The sequence below is a fragment of the Saccopteryx bilineata genome, chromosome 4 (genome assembly GCF_036850765.1).
Source record: "Saccopteryx bilineata isolate mSacBil1 chromosome 4, mSacBil1_pri_phased_curated, whole genome shotgun sequence".
NCBI lineage: Eukaryota > Metazoa > Chordata > Mammalia > Chiroptera > Emballonuridae > Saccopteryx > Saccopteryx bilineata.
In genome coordinates this window covers 54,843,130-54,856,721 of record NC_089493.1, presented here as the reverse complement: position 1 = coordinate 54,856,721, position 13,592 = coordinate 54,843,130, and the positions used below count along the sequence as shown (strand labels likewise).

The following is a 13,592-nucleotide window of genomic DNA, read 5'->3' as shown; positions in this document are numbered from 1 at the left end:
AATAAAATGGCCATCTTCAGGCCCTGGCCAGTTGCTCAGTGGGCAAAGCATCAGCCTGGCATATGGATGTCCCCAGTTTGATTCTCAGTCAGGGCACACAGGAGAAGCGACCATCTGATCTGTTTCTCTCTCCCTCCCCCTTTCCCTTCTCTTCCTCTTCCCTCCCGCAGCCAGTGGCTTGATTGGTTCATGCATGGCCCCAGTCATGGCCCCAGTCAGGCTTGCTAGGTGGATCCTGGCAGGGGTGCATGTGGGAGTCTGTCTCACTATCTCCCCTCCTCTCATCTAAAAAATCGAAATAAAAAGACATGACCACCTTCAATGGGAAGTATGAGCAGATGGTACTGGACCACAGCCATACTCTTAGCACAACTGGAATATCTGCCTGGAATGGGGTAGTGGGTATTGGGGGAGAAATAAAGAATAGATGAAGAATCCTTAGAAGCCAGTTACAGAAGAAACATGCTGAGGAACAGCTTTTCAAATGGAAGCCACTGGAAGTAGCAAATTCAATATGGACCAAGAACTTGGCCAGAGAGGCATCCCACCATATAGGACATCACAGACATGGCTGTGTGGCCTTCACTGCTGTTAGGAGCAGCCTGCCTGGGGGAACCAACTGGCCTTCTAGCTCAAGTGGTCACTCTGTGAGCAAGGCTTTGGGGGCTCCCGAGGTGGTTCTTTCCTTACACAAGTCCTGCTACATGTCTTCCTCTTAGGTTACTAGGAGCAGGGGGGTGGGGGGTACAGCCCTTTCTGCGAAGTTCACAGGCTATCACTGGTTGGCAGACTTCCTGGGCTCTCTCCATCCAGCTCCAGCTGGACCTAGAGACCTAGAGTGCCTAAGGCAGGCATGGCCAACACACGGCCGGCGTAATGAGTTTATGCGGCCCGTGATTAAATTTTTAATATTCTCCGCTACTTTAAAATCAGAGCTACTCAGAAGCGGAAGCATCTTTGATTATTGGAAATTGAGATATTTAAGGAGATAGTGATACGCTGGAAAGAATTCCGTGTGTGACTAATCTAGGGTTAACTTCCAATAATTGGTCGAATGGATTTGCAATACTTCTTTATTTTTAAAAATAATTCCATTATAAAGATTTACAACTTTTGTACGTGTCTGTACTCGATACGAACTGTTTGACGTTTAGCGGCAATGTGAAACCCACATTCTTTTAGGCGGAGTTTGCCAGTGCGCAGCCAAGGTCAAACAATTCAGTATTTTTGTGGTCAAGGTGCTGAATCAAGTGGCATTGTAGCATAGACAATAGCTGCAGTTGATAACTGAAAACGTGTCCAGGCTGTTTGTAAAACAAAATAATTGTTGTATTTGCGAAATAACCCCTTCAAGCTCATTCTGTGAATTAAATATTATTTCGATTGATTGCGATACAGTTTGGATATTTATATGGTATATAATTATATTTTATTAAAATATATTTTTATTAAAATATTGGATATTAACATTTTTTTCACTCACTTACATAATAATTACATAATAAAATTTTATTTACTTAAATCTTTGTTGTATTTAACATTTTAAAAATTTTAATATTTCGTCTGGCCCATGAAAAAAGTTTTCTTTCTAATCTGGCCCTGGGGCAAAAACTGTTGGCCACGCCTGGCCTAAGGGTTCCCACCCACCACCTGCCCACTCCTCACCTCCTCCAGCGGTGGCCCCTGACTCTCACTTCCAGTGCTCCAGGGGAGGGGCAGAGAAGACGGTATCTGAGCAGCATGGGAAGGGGCACTCTCCTATCCTCAGCCTTATTCTTGAGGCCCCTGGGGTGGGGATGCCCCTCCCACAGAGAGGTTTACAAGGTGCCTCTCAACCACACTGTCTAATCCCAGCCAGACAGAGGGGCAGGCTCCGGGGATGACCAGTCCTCCCCTCCATGCAGGTCATCATCTGGGTGTCCCTCTCCTCTCGGCAGCCTTCCCCAGCCTCAAGGTAAGAGCTCACTTTTTATAGGAAAAAGAGAAGCAGGGAGAGGCTCTCTGACAAACTCACTCATATCTCTGTGTCAGTGATGCTCCTCTATCAGACAAACTGAAATCTGTTTAAAGATTCTAAGAAAAAATAAAATAAAATCAAACCAAAGCCTTTAAAAGCAAGGTGACAATGACACCCAAGGCTCTGTCTCCTTCCGATTCCGAACTTCAGTTTCCTCATATGTAAAATGAGGGTGTAGAACTGGCCCATTTTCACGGTGCCTTCACCTCAAATATTATCTCTCAGGTTTCTGTGGAAAAAGCTTTCAGACAGGACACTGATCAATTTCTACTGGCCCAGAGGGACATCTCCCTTGACTCTGGACACTCCAATGGGCAGACAGACCTGCATTCAGGTGTCCCCAAGCCAGGCCTGCTTCCTGATAGCGCCTGCTCAGGCTCCCCCACCCCAGGGCACAAGCAGGGGCCCCGCGGAAACTAAAGGAAGGGGCTGGCAGGGAAGGAGGAGGGGGTGGGTGCTATACAAGGAGAAAAGCAGCTGAGCAAAGCCCCCGTGTGGAACAGGACTGGGGTGCGGGGTCAGCGGGAACCACTGAGCCCTCCCTCCCCAGTGAAGAGGACCCCACACTCAGTCGGAGGCCAGGCTAGGGTCCTGGCCGCTCTGCTCCCACCCAGGTGGGTGCCTCTCCGCAAGGGGAGGGGCAGGCCTGATGCTGAGGGCGGACTCTGTAGCCCTAACTTGACCCAATCTTTCAACACAAAAGACCTCCTTCACATTGAGCATTAAGCACTCAACTTCTCAGTTAAGGGCGGCAGCAGAGTACTGTGCTCAGGATACAGGCTCCTTAAGTTCCAGCTTTTATCAGAGACGAAAAAGGCAAACACAGCTTTCCATGGATATCAGACCCTCCTCTCCTCTGACTCTGAAGGACAACCACAGTCTTTTTCCTACCCTAGCCTGGTCATCTTCGAAACAGCAGCCTGGACTTCAGGGTCCACCTGCCTGGAGGATGAACCTTTCCCCACTAAGGATGCTGAGGCAGAAAAACATCAGAGCCACTCTCCGCTCTTCCCTCATTCCACTCTCAAACAAGTGCCACAGATCCACCACAAACACTCCCTAAATCCCTGCCCCACAAGGCTGGGATTCAAGGAAAGACACACTTGGGAATCGCAACTCTAGGCAATAGAACATTCTACCAAAGAAATAAAGATATTTGAAAATTGATTCTTTGCAGCATTCTCTTAGCATCTCTGAAAGTTAGAATTCAGTTTGGAAAGGAAAAAATGTTTCAACTGGCCACTCCATCAAAATGTTCAAATAATGTACTTGCTCCTATTCCCCGCCTACTGGCTGCCTAGTGTGAACTCTCACCATGTCATCTGGATGGAAAACACCACTTAAAGAAGGGGGGGGGTGGAATCCAAAAAGGGAAAAACAAGCCTCTTATAAGCCCCTCCCACATCCTTCCCTAGCTTCCAGCCCTCAGCAGCAACTGAAATGTAGAATAGAATATATCTGAGCTCAAAGAAACCTTATTTTTAGATGAGGGGTCCAGCAAGTTGCTTGTGGTCATCCTGGATATGTCAGAAGTAGACCCAGTGTCCCCAGATGCTCATGAGTGAAAGCTCTTTTGCAGACCATAATCTCACACAACCAATCCACTCAGACCCTAGGGTAGTCAGCCTTGGGCACCCGAGGACAGGTAGGTGGCCTTCAGCTTCTGAGCTATGAAGGCAGAACCAGCCCCTCACAGAAGGTTGAATGGGGATCCTACTGGATGATCAGGGTCAGTTTTAGGGAGGTCAAAGGGAAAAATGACAGACTACCAAACTTCCAGCAACTGAGTGTAGCCTTGTGCCCCACCGACTAGGGGGTGTGGGGGTGGGAGCCCCCTCGAGCTCCCCGGACAGGACAACTGGGCACATGTAGCTCTAGGAAGACTGAACCCAGGTCACCTGGCTTCCCACCAGCCAGTCCACAGGCTTCATGAGCTATAGCCTGAATTATATACACCTTACAGCTTTCCTGATCTAAAGATACTAAAGATCCCTTTTGAACTTGTACCAGCCATCATCACACCCAGCTCTGCTCTGGCTCCTCCAAGGGAAAGAGACCCTATGGAGAACCGATACAGGTGACTCGGGTTCACCGTCCTGCTCGGCAAACGTGTGTCCTGCTGGCCAGACATGGGCACAAAAGAAAACTGTCAAGGCAACTGTCAAGGGGTTTGAAGTCCCAGCCCAGCCAGGCAGGTGGCTTCATGACTTCCTCCACTGTCTCAGCAGTAAAGGGGGATGGGCCAGTCTTAGGGTCCTTCACACCCTACCTTTTAAGGTACCAGGAATCAGGAGAAGATGTCCTCCATCTGCTCACAGCTTAAGCATGTTCCTCTGCCCACAAGTTGACAAAGACAGTGGTGAAGGGGTTAGAGAACGAGGGTGTAGGAGAGTAGAAGTCAGAAGTCAGACCCTGGGCAAAGTTGGGCCCGGGGGTCTGCGAGGGGTCTCTGCTGAGGCAGTATTGGGGTTACCTAAAAGAAAGCTCAGAGCAGTCACACTCTCCCATGCAAAGATCTCAGTGGCCAGGACTTTTATTTTGTGTATATATGTAGGGGGTAGGGGGGCAGAGTTTTCTGCCTGGGTCCCATGCTTAGGCTTGGCACCAACAGATCACTCTTATCCCTCCCGGGGGAAAGAAGTCCCTGTGAGTGAGGCCACTTGACGAGAGGTGGATGGAATGTGGTGACATGGGCCGCAGACCCAGGACTTATAAGGGCTGAACAAGGGCATAGGGATAAAGAGCAAGCCGACACAGCCAGCAGTAGATGGAACCGGGACTCACATGCTCCCAGAACCGCAGTGCTTCCCTGGCTTCCTCTAAGGCAGTGGTCCCCAACCTTTTTTGGGCCACGGACCGGTTTAATGTCAGAAAATATTTTCACGGACCAGCCTTTAGGGTGGGAAGGATAAATGTATCACGTGACCGAGACAAGCGTCAAGAGTGAGTCTTGGATGTAACAGAGGGAATCTGGTCATTTTTAAAAAAATAAAACATCGTTCAGACTTAAATATCAATAAAACGGAAATAATGTAAGTTATTTATTCTTCCTCTGCGGACTGGTACCAAATGGCCCACGGACTGGTACCGGTCCGCGGCCCGGGGGTTGGGGACCACTGCTCTAAGGAGCTCTGGGCTGCTCAGCTCCCAGGCCAGGACGCCAGTGCTGCCATCACAGTCTAATTTGGTGTGAAGTCCCAGGCTTAGGGTCTGCTCCAGTGTTGTGCCTGTCCCTGCAAATTCCAACCCCAAATCACGTATTGTCAGGGCTTGGTTCTCACACCTCATCTGGGCAGCACTTTGTAGCTCCCAGTTTTTTCGCGCTTACCATTGGCATGTGAGCCTGGCAGGCTCTTGATGTGATAGGCAGAGCGATACTGGCCCATTTCACAGATGGGGAAACCAGCTCAGGGCTAGATGCCTGGCAGCCAGTGGCAGAGCTGCAGATCAAGTCCAAGGTCCTGGGAAGTTGGGGCTCTTCCCCCATAGCCTGCAATGTGTCCAAGACTTTGTGTGTGTGTACAAGGGAGGGGAATCAAGCTGGGGTGATAAGAAGTTCTCTAAAGGGAGAGACAAGGTGGCATAGATATTTTTATTTTTATTATTTTTAAAATATTTTATTCTTTTTGTGGTTGGGCTGACTTGTATCAAGTATTCAATAAGAAAGCTTCAGACCCCACACCCCAAGCTACTTTTAGCTCCAGAAACAGGCTTACCATCTTGTTGTGAGTCCCCGGCACCAGGCCCCCCTGCGCGAGGCTCCCTCCCCTTCTCTGTCACACACCTCCCATCCTTCCTGGTGCTGTGTGCTCAGCCGGTGCAGATCTACTGCCTGTCTCCTGTACCTGGCAAGGGTTGCAGTTGTCACCACTGCCACATACCACTCCACAGATTCAAGGCTTTGGCCAAGGGGAATCTTACACCCCTCTCCCAGCTCCAAAATCAATACCTCCAACCCTTAAGCCACATGACGTTATTTCAGTGTGAACCCTCCGTAACGTGAACACACAGCACTAAGCCCACCACACAGCCCATCATCTGACTGAGGCAGAAGACGCCTGATAAGAGATGTTTCCTAAAGTAATGCTCCTGTTGGGAGAGGGTCTCTGCTCGGGAATGGCAGCTGCATTCTGGTCTGGAGCTCCCCTGTCACAAATTCACGAGGATCTCTCCTTCCCCAGCTGTGCCTGGATATAGCCAGTTACCCATCAAGAACAGGGACAAGTATGGTTAGAAGTTCTTCACAGCCTTCACTGTGACAGGTTCTCAAAAATGGTTTCAATATTCTAATAACTTCTCCTGACTCCAACCCAGCAAAGTAAAAGCCTACTTGGGGAGGGGTAGGTTGGTTCTACCCAAGAGAAGCTAGGTACTGCAGACACTTAATCCCATGGCCTGGTCCAGGTCAGGCCCTACTTTCTCCCCAAGAGTCAAGAATCCTGTGGGTCCTGTTCAGAACTATACAGACGACCTTGATGACTTGTGACAGCCACGGGCTTCCGCTCAGTCATCCATAAATGACTAAAGGCCATGGCAGATGGGTCTAGGCAGACCCTCCCACTCTACCCATCCCTTGCTGTACTCCAGAGGCCCCCAGCACAGATGGATTCAACACTGGACCGACTCTTCAGGAAGGGAGGACCCAACAATAACTGCCACCTGTCTAGCCTTGGCACATCTTGGAGGCAACCTTATTCTCTTCACCCAAGGACAGAATAGAGAAGGAACAGAAAGCAAGGAGTCTGTGCTCGGCCCTGGGGCAGACAGATGGGGGTTCTGGCATGTGGAACTTCATGGGCAGCCTGCACTGCCCACCTCACAGCAGCATGATTTCTGAAGTACAGTGATGGGCTCGGCTGCACTGCCTCACGGCTCTGCCAGGGCTGTGAGGGCCCTTCTCAGGCAGCCATGGTCAGGGGACGGCAGAGGCTCTCTAACACTCTTGTTCAGCTCTAACAAGAGGTGGGTGGTCCTGGACCAGTAACTCAGCTACCAGGGCAGGCGGAAGGGCCCCTCCTGGCCTCCAACTCTCAGGCCTGCCTGGAGGTCCAATGGAAAATATAGCACCCTGCAATTCATGTCCTGCCTCTATTACAGCAGACGCCAGCTGCCCACTGAAGAAGGGGACGAGAAGTCAGATGTCCAAATGCTGAATGAGACTGAGAAGCTGGTTCTTACTGGGGCAAACTAGCCAGGCTACCTTTGTGCAGGGAAGGAGGAGATAAGTAGACCCAAGAGAATGGCCCCTCCCCAAATGGCAGACAGTCCCTCTACAGCCAACATGGTTTCTTTAGTTAGATGCCCAAAGCAGCAGGGCACCAAGGGGTGTGTGAAGGCGGTCAACCCTGGTACAGGCAACAAGGGAGCAAGCACACTGTCTGTGGAGAACTGAAAAATAAAAATGACTCGTTCTGATTTTTATCATCACCACGAGATGGCAATTCTAAACAATATCCGTGATAAAATGCTGCTCCGGCAGGGGCTGACAGCCCCCCACCCAACCTCGGATGTCCCCAGACCAAAGGGACTAGCCTGGGGCCAGTCTCTGAGCTTCCATCCAGACCCTGACATCACCCAAAGTTCAGGCTTCAAAAACTTTAGTTGTAGGACTTTTTCTCCCCCTGCCTCTAAGTCTCACCAAAAACCCTAATATAAAACAGAACAGCAGGTATAGTGTAGTGAAGAACAAACTCTGGGTTCAAATCCCCTCACCTGCTCACCAGCTACATGAAAGTCATCTAACTTCTCTGTCTGTTCCTCATTTATGAAACGAGGATGATGATGTAAGAAATTCACAGGGCTGTGGTGAGAGCTGAAGGAGTTCAAATGGTAAAGTACTTAGAGCACTGCCTGGCACAAACACATATATGAGCTTACTATTATTAGGACAGCTTCTTCCATAGGTTACTTGAGCAGAGGGGACACATACACAATACCCAGGAAGCATCTGCCTGAATCTACCTGCCTGGGTCCTGTTTCCTGGTAAAACCTCAGAAGCATAGACAGCCCCTCTTCCCTTAAACCAGCAAAAGCCTGCAGACGGAGCACAAGATTCTGTCAAAAGCTTATGATGGAGAAATCATAAGCTAGGATGGGCCAGGGATATGGCTGGTTCCTCAGAGACACCCCCACACCCAGAACAGTAGTTTTAACTGCTGGTTAGGGGACTAGTCCACCAGAAATTTTGTGCTGGGCTTTGGAAGAGTTAACCACCCTGACATTGTATAAAGATTAAAGACTCAATAATCTTAGTCAAATTTGCGTATGCTCAAGATGATTTCTGCCTTAATCCCCAAATAATTCTATTTTCACAGGTCCCTAAGTTTAAAAAGTTAAAAAACCACTGCCCTAGAGAACACATATGGACCCAGGAATACTAGGCCTTGGCACAGCCATAGCAAACACAATGGACAAGCAAAAATGGGTCCCCATGAAAAAAGGAGAGGACAGCAAGAAACCAAAATCTTCAAGTCAAACAAACTGTCACCCCCTTAGCTGCCATTAATCTCTGTCTTTCTATAGTTTACCATTAGGCTGACATAAAACTTCTTTAACTCTTGGAAACTCAATCCTCTACCCCAAGATTCCAAATACTACCCTCCCATTAGGATAACTACTCTAACTTAGTATTATCTTGTATTATGAAAGTCAAGTCTCCATTTTCAAAATAGAATGTTTTCAAATCACCCCCCCCCTCCAGAAACACTGTACTGCCTAGCTGTCCCTCAAGAATCACTAAGACAGGCCATGCTTGGGACTGAGGTTGAGGAGCATCGGAGGCAAGCCTGCCCTGAGCAGGTTCTAGAAGGTGTATTACCTCACCTTCTAGCATTGGTAGTCAACCTGGTCCCTACCGCCCACTAGTGGGCGTTACAGCTTTCATGGTGGGCAGTAGTGGAGCAACCAAAGTATAAATAAAAAGATAGATTTAACTATAGTAAGTTGTTTTAGAAAGATTTATTCTGCCAAACTTAGCAAAAATCTGACATAAAGTACTTGGTAAGTAATTATTATTATATGCTTTAACTTGCTGTAACTCTGCTTTATAAATTTTATAAAGTAAAGTTACTTCCCTACTTTATAAATCACCATTACCATTTCTTTTTTTTTTTTTAATTTTAATTTTAATTTTTTTTTTTTTTTACAGAGGCAGAGATAGACAGGGACAGACAGACAGGAACGGAGACAGATGAGAAGCATCAATCATCAGTTTCTCGTTGCGTGTTGCGACTTCTTAGTTGTTCATTGATTGCTTTCTCACATGTGCCTTGACCGCGGGCCTTCAGTAGACCAAGTAACCCCCTGCTGGAGCCAGGGACCTTGGGTCCAAGCTGGTGAGCTCCCTGCTCAAGCCAGATGAGCCCACGCTCAAGCTGGCGACCTCGGGGTCTTGAACCTGGGTCCTTCCGCATCCCAGTCCGATGCTCTATCCACTGTGCCACCATCTGGTCAGGCATCACCATTACCATTTCTAACCGGTGGGCAGTTAGAAAATTTTACTACTGACAGAGATGCAAAAGTGGGCAGTAGGTATAAAAAGGTGACTACCCCTGCTCTAGAGCTTGGACGCCAGGCATGACCCTCCTAGGGTAGGGTATAGCCTCTAGATTGAAACCGACACTTAGCTCTTCCCCTGCAGACCCTCCCCTTAATTCCTCTTTGCCCTCTTTAGCTTTATTTATTTATTTTTTTAATATTTTTATTTTATTTTTATTTATTTTAGTGAGAAGAGAGAGAGAGAGAGAAGAGGGAGGAGCAGGAAGCATCAACTCCCATATGTGCCTTGACCAGGCAGGCCCAGGTTTTGAACCGGCGACCTCAGCATTCCAGGCCGACACTTTACCCAGTGAGCCACCACAGGTCAGGCTGCCCTCTTTAGCTTTAAAAGGGTATCAACACTTCTAACAAATCTACTTCCCAAGTGGTAGAAAAAATGCAAATTTCCCTCCCAAACTTGCATGATCATAATGTACCCACAACTAATGCTGCAACATAGCAAACTTCTGGTAGTCACCCGAACAAGCTACATGATTTCACAGTCACTTTTATGCTACTCTCTCTTCTTGGAATGCCTTTCCCACACCCACAGGTCTAACATAACAACCTCCTACTCAGCCACATCTTAGAGAGGTCCAGCCTCCAGCTTCTCAGTGGCATCCCTGTATTGCTTGCTGATCTTCCCTTATTTTATCTACCATTGTATCTAACATTCCATCACTTCCCAGGAAATCCTTCTCATCTCACAGCCTGTAATCTTTCACCCATATCCCTGACCCTGGTCCAGAAAAGAAACCTAATGCTTATGATATGGATGAAGCCCCCATGGGTAGGGTGGTCAAGTAGGGAGAAGCCAGGCTATACAAATTAAACAACTGTCAAGAGTCAAGGGTATACAAAGATGAAAGCCCCCCTGAAACCGCATCCTGGAACTGTGAAAATCCACCCCTTTCCAGTGTTCTAACATCTTTAGGAACTCAGGTCTTATGGTGGACAAGTGAGATTCCTCGGTTTTAAAAATTTTTTAAATTTATTTATTTATTTACTTTTTTAGATTTTATTTATTCATTTTTATTAGAGAGAGAGGAGAGAGAGAGAGAGAGAACAGGGGGAGGAGCAGGAAGCATCAACTCCCTTATGTGCCTTGACCAGGCAAGCCCAGGGTTTTGAACCAGCGACCTCAGCATTCCAGGTTGTCGCTTTATCCACTGCGCCACCACAGGTCAGGCCGAGATTCCTTGTTTTTTTTAGGGTTGCTTTAGTGAATCTCCAATAGTCAACTAGGAAGAGCCAGCCTAGCTCAGCTCAGCTATAAGAGTAAATCACTATTGCTAATGCCACCAGGGGGTGGCTCTCAGGGGTTGCAGAACTAATTGCCTAGGGAGCATCTAAGCTAAAGGGAAGTAGTCCACATCCAGCTCAAACCACCAGTCCAAAATGAAACACCAGCAAGAGAGCTCTTGGCCCACTGTTCAGAAGGCTTATCAGGGGAGGGGGCTAATCCTTGTGCTTACCTGACCAGAAGATACTGGGCTCCAAGAGATCCTCACAGCCCTTAGTTTTAGACCTTTAAACATGAGTCCAGGACCCTACACCACCAGCTGCACTGACTCCTTGAACTACTACAGTGCTGTGGCCACCTCCACCCCCAAGGAACAGCAAGGATTCCACTTCTTGAGGATTCTGCCCTCTCTCAGAAATGGCACTTAGAAAAAGTGAGCAATATCTGAAATTGGCCACACGGTTCACCCTTCTCACTAAAGAGGTCTCAGGGTTAGCCCAACCTCTTTGGCACTGTGAGGTCCCTGGTTAAGTCAATCGCCTAGCAGAAGTGGCATTCTGGGTCCTTGTCCAGCTTCACAGGAGACAGCTTCTTTCCCACAATTTCAGCTCACAGGAGGCCAAGCAGACACCACCCCACACACACCCACAACCCTGTCACCTTCTCCCAACTCTCAGGGGGAGATTCTAAACAACCAGGTAGAGTCAGGATGGGGTTAAGGTCCCCAAAGCTGAGGACCTGTGGGCATCAAGGTCCAAGAAAGACAAGACCTTCAGGAACCAAAACACCACCACATTAGAGCCCATACCACACTAGTGGACAGATGTCAGGCCCTCCCTCACTACTCTTCAGTGTGAAAAGTTGTGTATTCCTTTCTTACCCTTACCCCTCAAAAAAGCAAAATCTAGACCTAGATTCTCAAGATGTCATGCCATTGGTGGACTAGGGCTGGCAGCAGGCCTCTGAATTGCTAAGAGTGGGAGCTGGCAGTGTGACCCTCCCACCATCCCTCCCACTTTGAGGAGCCCAGCCCAGCCCAGCAGTGGGGCCTTGCCGCCATTCTGCACCAAACCTATAGCACGGCCAGCGGCAACGCCACTGGAATGGAAGGAGGTAGCAACACCAGCCCCCCACCAAGGGGCTCTGCGGTTTTGCCCCCAGACCAAGGGGAAAGGAGCTCAGGGTGGATAACTGGCCCTTGGTTTCCTGGGCAAGACATAGGAGGGCGGGGCAGGAAGGGTCTCTGAGCCCTAGAGTGACACAGCGGAGGCTGGAGGCCCTTTGAGGGATCTAAAAACCTTGTCCCCTTTACACACTAGTTTTTGTCTTTGCCTGCCCCACTCCTAGTCTCCATTCACTGATAGCCTATCCACCACCTCACCACCATTTCCCCTCCTTACATACACACATCCTCCCCGATTTCACCATCCCATTAACTACCCAGCTGCTGGAGATTCCACGAAGCCGCCTCACACTCTCACATCTTACTTAGCACATGAGGGTGTAACAAGACAGTGTCGCCCTTACTTGTGGAATCCCACCCAGGCCAGCTTTGGGGTCCCAGCTTGGCGTCATGGCAAAACCGGAGGAGAACCTGGAAGTGTCTTTAGGCATCTTCTTCTCAGCTCTAATTAATTGCTGACTGACCTCTTTGCTAAAGCCCAGTTTCTGGGGCTTTGAGGCAAGGCCGTCCAGCCGCCACGACTAAGCTCTAGTGAACCAAGGTGCCGGGCGGCTGGCCCCAGCCTCCAAGGTCACGGGGAGGGGTCAGGGTGGAGAGGGCATGGGGCTGTGCAGCCCGCCCGCCGCGCTAATCCCTCTCAGTTCCTTCCAGCCGAGGCGGGAGTCCCGGCCATGCGGGAGGAGCGTCAGGGAAGGGGGCAGAAGGCCGGGCGGAGAGTGGAAAACGAGGGACGCGCGGAAAGCAGGCGTGGGGCAGCCGCGGCGCGGCTCGCACACTACGGGACGCACGGACTGCGGCCCGGGAGGTCGGGAGACAATGCCCGCCCAGCGGGGCAGTCCAGGCCGTACACCCCCGCCCGCAGGCCATCCTCCCAGCCGAAGGGCAGCGGCGGGAAGGCTCCAGGAACGACGGCCAGTCCGGCGCAGCGCGCCGTTTCCCCCGCCCACCTCCGCGTGCACTTCACCCGACAAGTCCCGGGGCCGCAGACCCACCTCCTCCTCCAGGTTGCCGCCGGAGCCCGAGCCTGTGCCGGTGCCGGTGCCGGTGCCGGTGCTGTGCTCGTCGTCCGGCTTCAGGTTGCTCATGGTGCGGGGGGTGGGGTGGGGGTGGCGAGAGGAAGGGAATGCGGAGGGCGAGCGCGGCGCCGGGCCCGGGCGAGGAGGTGGGAGGGGGCGCGGTGAGCGGTGCGCTCCGGGGGTGCGGGGCGGGGTAGCGGTGGGGGGCGCGCGGGGCGGTGAGAGGGGTGGCCGCGGCGTCGGGCTGGGGTCACATCAAGTTTGGCGGGTGCGGGAGGAGGGGAGGGGGTGCGGCGGGGGAGGCGCTGGGAACCGGAGCCGAGCCGGAGCGGCCGCCGCCTCCGCCTTTTCACTGCGACCGCCGAGTGCGCCCGCGGCGGCGGCGGCGGCGGCGGCGGCGGCGGGGGGCGGGCGCCGGGCGGTGGCGGGGGGCGGGGGCCGGAACCGGCCTCAGCTGGGGCCGGGCCAGCCCCCCGCCCTCCTCGCGGTCTCCGGGGGAACGCGCAGCCAATCCCCGCCGCCCACTGTGGACTCGCCCTGGCCGGGCCGCGGCGCGCTAGCCCCCGGCGGAGCTTTTCCCCCTCTTTCTCGTTGTCT

The 13,592-nt window shown here is 50.9% G+C and overlaps 1 protein-coding gene across 1 annotated transcript in view; it reads right to left on the bottom strand.

Moving 5' to 3' along the window:
• RBPMS2 (RNA binding protein, mRNA processing factor 2) overlaps positions 1 to 13,189 on the bottom strand; it is a 29,163-nt gene extending 15,974 nt beyond the window's left edge. The window contains exon 1 of the mRNA XM_066274023.1: positions 12,972 to 13,189. Within this exon, the coding sequence (XP_066130120.1) occupies positions 12,972 to 13,064 (93 nt within the window). The 5' untranslated portion in view covers positions 13,065 to 13,189. The remainder of the gene's footprint in view (positions 1 to 12,971) is intronic.
• Positions 13,190 to 13,592: the final 403 nt, after the last annotated feature.